Here is a 5,540-nt window from a genome sequence, read left to right as displayed (position 1 = left end):
TGAGAAATATCATACTTATATCACAAATATTGATTGTTAGATTTTTTTGAGAAACATGGCCCAGAACTCGGTTGCAGAAAGGTTAGTCAGCCTACTGATAGATAGAAAGATTTTTTACAAGGACAGCTTAGGTTCACAAGATCCTGTCTAACAGCTGTTCCTTGACCAAATTTCTTGGCAATGATTTTACTCAGATTATCCATACCCATTTACAGCTGAGTCGAATAGAATACTGAGGAAAGATGACTTATTCTAGCAAAAGGAGAAAGTCAATTCTAAAGGCACTAGTAAAAACCAGTCCATGAGGAGGCAGAACTAATAATGCAGAAACACCAAATCAATGCAGAAACACCTAATCAATGCAGAAACACCTAATCAATGCAGAAACACCAAATGCAGAAACACCATCTTCTTGTGAGCTCTTCAGCTGAAATAAGAAAGGAATTATGTAAATAAGCCATAGCTCAAATATTCATCTACTTATTTTAACACAACTTGTTTTTTTTTTTAAAGAAATACTTCCTCTTAGAATTAACAGCAGATAAATGCATTGGTAATTATTACTTGAAGTGTCAACATCTGAACAAAAACCAGTATTTCTTGGCACTTTTTCGCAATTTTCAAAAGAGCTGGGAACCCACTTTCATGCACTTTGGGGAGTCGCAAAGAAGCACCAACTTGCATCTATTTTCAAGACCTAAACTTCCACCCAACGATGAATACATACATTTACAGGCCAAATTTGAGAATCTAAAGTTAATGTTCATCCTAAAAGGTAGTATTCCTTTGAAACTATGTCATTACTGATATGCATATGCGGGCACAGCCTTGAATGGTAGAAGAACTAAATGCAAGATTTTCATTTTGCAAAATGCCAGTCAATCATATAACCATAATTCAGTTGTAGAGGAACCAAGTCAGATTTTCACCAAACACAAGGCAATATTATGAAATTAGCACACTTCTTAGATAAACTAATTAAACACATAACGTTTCAACTTTTCAGCACAATTTACATGTACCATCATCAGATGAAATAATAATGGAATAAAACACAACAAAAGGTATAAATAGTAACCATTTAAGTCTTCCCTATTGTTTTAACTTATTTATTTCCTAAATTGTAACTCACTTTGGATAATAAGCTTATGTTCTCTTATCTAGACTTCTTATTATTAATATTATTACCCTTTACACTGTTAATCTCTTTAATATTCTTAGTTTTTGAGGTTTTTTATTCTGATGAAAACACATTGTTTGAAACGTTATCTGTTTGATTAGTTTATTAAAGGAATATGTTAAATCCATAATATTGCCTTTTTCTGTTATATGCACGCCTCATTTCTAATTGTAGTTCAAGTCTTATGTCCCATTTCATTTTAAAAAGTAAAAAGACAATGTTCACTAAATCCCTTGTAACATACCCATGGCTTTTCATCTGTAGACTTGGTTCTTCTTATTGAGTACTCTTTGGAGGTCCCTCTTTTCATCTGTTGATCTTTTCTTCAGCATTCTTCACTTGTTGTTCATAATTCTTTCTGTTCTTCATCTGTTCTGTAGGCGCCGCTTCATCTGTCCTTCTTCTGTTCCTCTTCATCTGTTCCCCTTCATCTGTGAATAGGAGGTCTGAAAAGTCATACAGGCCATGACCTCAGAACACTCCTATTGTGGCAGTGCTATTGCGGGTAGGTAAATTACCAGACGATTTACCCTTTCTAACCTGAAAAATATAAATACATAATTGAAAATAATTAGATGACTAGCATTTTAAGTATTTCTTTAAAAACTAAAACAATGTGTGAGAGGCCATCATTCTGTAGGGTCTTGATTGACTGTTTACTCATATAATACCATACCATCATTAACAAAAATATCATGATATCAAAATGGTTTAAAATTACAGATTAAATATTTCTAAAACAAACTTGCCTTGCGAGCTTCTGTGCCACACCATAAGCACTTGACTTCTGAAGCTCTATCTGTTTACACCTAAAATTAATAATATACAACTTAATTCTTTGATATGGCACAAATGAAATAATTCAACAAATACATAAATCCAAAAAGTTGATGGATTCCATGGAACAGTCTGTTACTCAGTAACAAGCGCGTTAAAGCGTTGGAAACTATACAGGAGGCATGTTTAGTTATGTCCAAACAATGGTGATCATGACATCAATTTCAATAGATCTAGTAGACAGCTAGTAGACACATATAAAAATTTGGTTTTTATTGTAAGGTTTTCCAAAAAATAATCTTATGTTGCTAAATGTAATATTTACAGTGTGTTTATAATGACTTATATAGCAACATCACATCCAAGATAATTATTAAAATATCCATACCTGGCTTCGTTCCAAGAGCCGCCTTTAGGACATTTGTGCTCCACCATAACCTAATTGACCTCCAAATGTAATGTCCTGTTGAAGCTAAAGACCAGCTCCTTTGTTCTTGGAACCCTAAAAGTAAAGATTCTTATTTTAAAAGTAGGTTTGGAATGTTATGTTCAAACAGTTATAAATACTTTAGACCAAAGACTAGAGGAATATATCCACTGCCTTATCTGGAAGTTTTAAGCAAAAAAAATCTTTCAGTTTATTCTATAACATTAAAACTATCTAAAAGTAACCGGGTAATGAAAATCTAGAAAACTACCTCTTTAATTTTGTATATCAAAATGTGAATAACATCATTTGGCCAATATCTCTGCTCATGGACAATAAATTTTCAAAGGTCACTCTTGAAATGATTAGTTTTAAGCTCTTGAGTCCGAGACATTTTACCGTGATATCTGTCATTAGCCAGGAAAGTCATGCCTCTTTTAACACCCCTCTGCCAATGGAATTATCAAATATGCACCACTTCAGAGAGAAAGATCCCATGGTAGTTTTTGCTGTGCATTTTCATTCCACAGCAGGGGGCTTGTTCTTGAAATGGATTTTAAGAGATCAATCAGATGACCATAATCATCGTAAGTTAAGTTTTGAAGATTAATGCTCCTTCAAGGGATACAGAAAATGAACAATTATTTTTCACAAAATTTCAGAAAAAAAAACAGAAATTGTGAATGAAATTTAAATATGTAGGTAGGTACTGACCGTGCTACGTTGATCATCTAACTGTAAGTGGTGTATGTCAAACCCAATAGTAAAGACCGCTATCGAGTTCCCGCCGACGGCTGAAAAAAACAAAAGACAAACAGTCAAAATACCATATAATTTTGTATCTGAGGACATATTCTAAACTAGAGTCCAAAAGAAACGATACCAACTTATTTTCAAAGTTGTTTTTTACTAAGTGAATTGTCTAATATGAAAACATGCCAATTCGTATTGCACATCCCAAACACAGCATAGTCGATAAAAATACCGGGAACACGTGATCACTTCCGGGAAAAAACGTAAATTTCGTGAAAGTGACATTTCCCTCTGTAGCATGTTCTGCACGTGTATAAAAACTGTATAAAACGGCTGATCAGACACGTTGATATCACAGCAACAAAAAGAACACAAGATATGCCACGTTTGACAGCCATCGAGAGAGAGAGAGAGCCGTTGGAATGGTCCGACAAGGAGCGACACACGTCGACGTTGCCAGAAGGTTGGGCTGCGCACGCATCACTATCACCAGGTTGATGCAGCGGTTACGTCAGACAGGTCAGACGTCAGACAGGCCCAGGAGTGGAAGACCACGAGTAATCACGCCCGTGAAAATCGTTACATCCGGGTATTACACCTGAGGAACCGCTCCGTAACAGCGACGTCCACGGCGGCTACAGCACTGGGACACAGGATCAGTCGACAGACCGTCTACAGGAGACTACGGCAGTATGGTATCCGGCCACGTCATCCCTACCGCGGACCGCTCATGACGCCTCGACAGCGGAACAACAGACTGATCTGGGCCAGGCGAATTCGACGTTGGCATGGCGGGACTAGGCACGTGTTATGTTCTCTGATGAGAGCAGATTCCTCATCTTCAAAAACGATGGACGGCAGCTTGTATACCGACAATTTGGTGAAGTTTGGCGCCTAACTGTATCCAACAGGTCCGGCCGTTTGGAGGTGGAGGGTTAATGGTTTGGGGTGGCATATGTGGTGACGTCAAAACGAGGCTTGTCGTAATTCGTGGAAACTTGAATGCACAGCGTTATATTGATGACATCCTACGGCCTGTTGTGGTGCCCTTTATTCAGCAACAGCCTCGTGGACTCCTTTTCCAACATGACAATGCAAGGCCACACACAGCAAGATTGACACAGAACTTCCTTGCCAACGTACAGGTTTTGCCATGGCCCGCATATTCACCGGACATGAATCCCATCGAGCACTTATGGGACCACCTCGATCGGCAAATCCGACGTCGCCGTGTGCCTCCAGTCAACGTCCAGGACTTGGAACGATGTCTCCTCGAGGAATGGCACCGCATCACTCCCAATGTCATCAGACGTTTGACGGCATCAGTCCGTAGGCGTATTCTGGCATGTATTGATGCTCACGGTGGACATACCCGCTACTGACTTGACTTTGTGACGTGTGGTGTGACATTTCCCGTTGTTTCTGTGATCAGTGCTCTAACGAAATGTTCTTTTTTCGACCCCACCCATCTTTAAAGGCTTGTCATATTGGTTGTACAGATTTTATTGAAATGAAATTTTTGTACAGATGTTGTGAAAGGATTTCTCAAAAGCATAACACCAATCCTAACCTTCTGCATTGTTTAGTTTTTCTTTTATGTCGTTGCAAACAGGTGGTATCGTTTCTTTTGGACACTAGTTTATTTATTTCTGGTTTACTGGTCATGGTTATTGAGCCATGGAATATGGAATCCACTTAATTTTTGCAAATTTATATATATTTCTGAAAATTCACACAGCTATTAATATCATGGTACTATAATTTCAAAACATCAAGATCTATGATAAACTTACAAAAAATGGGTGGAGGAATCACCCAATCTGTTCCTCTTCATCTGTTCTCTTCATCTGTTCCTCTTCATCTGTGAATAGGAGGTCTGAAGACTCATACAGGCCATGACCTCAGAACACTCCTATTGTGGCAGTGCTATTGCGGGAAGGTAAATTAGTAGACCATTTACCCTTTCTAACCTAAAATCAGACATAAAATTAAATTAATTTTTTCTTAAAAGTCAAGCACAAATAAATATTGTCAATCTTCTTAAATAAAAAATTTCATTGAGTGGAGATATTCATTCAATTTTGTTGACTGGTCAAACAGATTATTTAGTTTTTTCTTTTATATTTCTTCTTGTACTGATAAGTCAACGGTACCAAGAGACATTTCAGAGATCTAGGTGATATTTGAAATTGACACAGGTTTGAATTTTTAAAGCAGAAGCAGATGTGGCATCATAATGTTATAAAGCTTAAAGAAGATTTGAGCTCACAGCACCTTATTGCAGTTTACACAGTTCCCAAGTTGTTAACCCCTTCAAGCATAAATTTCTAAATGGTCAGGGATAAGAATAGCATTATGCATTAAAGCACACTTGCCTTGCGAACTTCTGTGCCACACCATAAG

At 37.4% G+C, this 5,540-nt stretch overlaps 1 protein-coding gene across 1 annotated transcript; it reads right to left on the bottom strand.

Annotated features, from left to right (window-relative positions):
- Positions 1 to 1,486: 1,486 nt before the first annotated feature.
- Positions 1,487 to 4,802, bottom strand: LOTGIDRAFT_175495 (hypothetical protein; the record flags this gene model as incomplete). The annotated part of the gene is made up of 4 exons (XM_009056955.1): positions 1,487 to 1,626; positions 1,699 to 1,720; positions 1,926 to 1,989; positions 4,708 to 4,802. 4 exons carry the CDS (start codon positions 4,800 to 4,802, stop codon positions 1,487 to 1,489), a joined length of 321 nt encoding a protein of 106 aa, XP_009055203.1.
- Positions 4,803 to 5,540: the final 738 nt, after the last annotated feature.

Source organism: Lottia gigantea, assembly GCF_000327385.1.
Source record: "Lottia gigantea unplaced genomic scaffold LOTGIsca_292, whole genome shotgun sequence".
Classification (NCBI taxonomy): Eukaryota; Metazoa; Mollusca; class Gastropoda; family Lottiidae; genus Lottia; species Lottia gigantea.
This window is presented reverse-complemented; position numbering and strand designations above follow the sequence as displayed.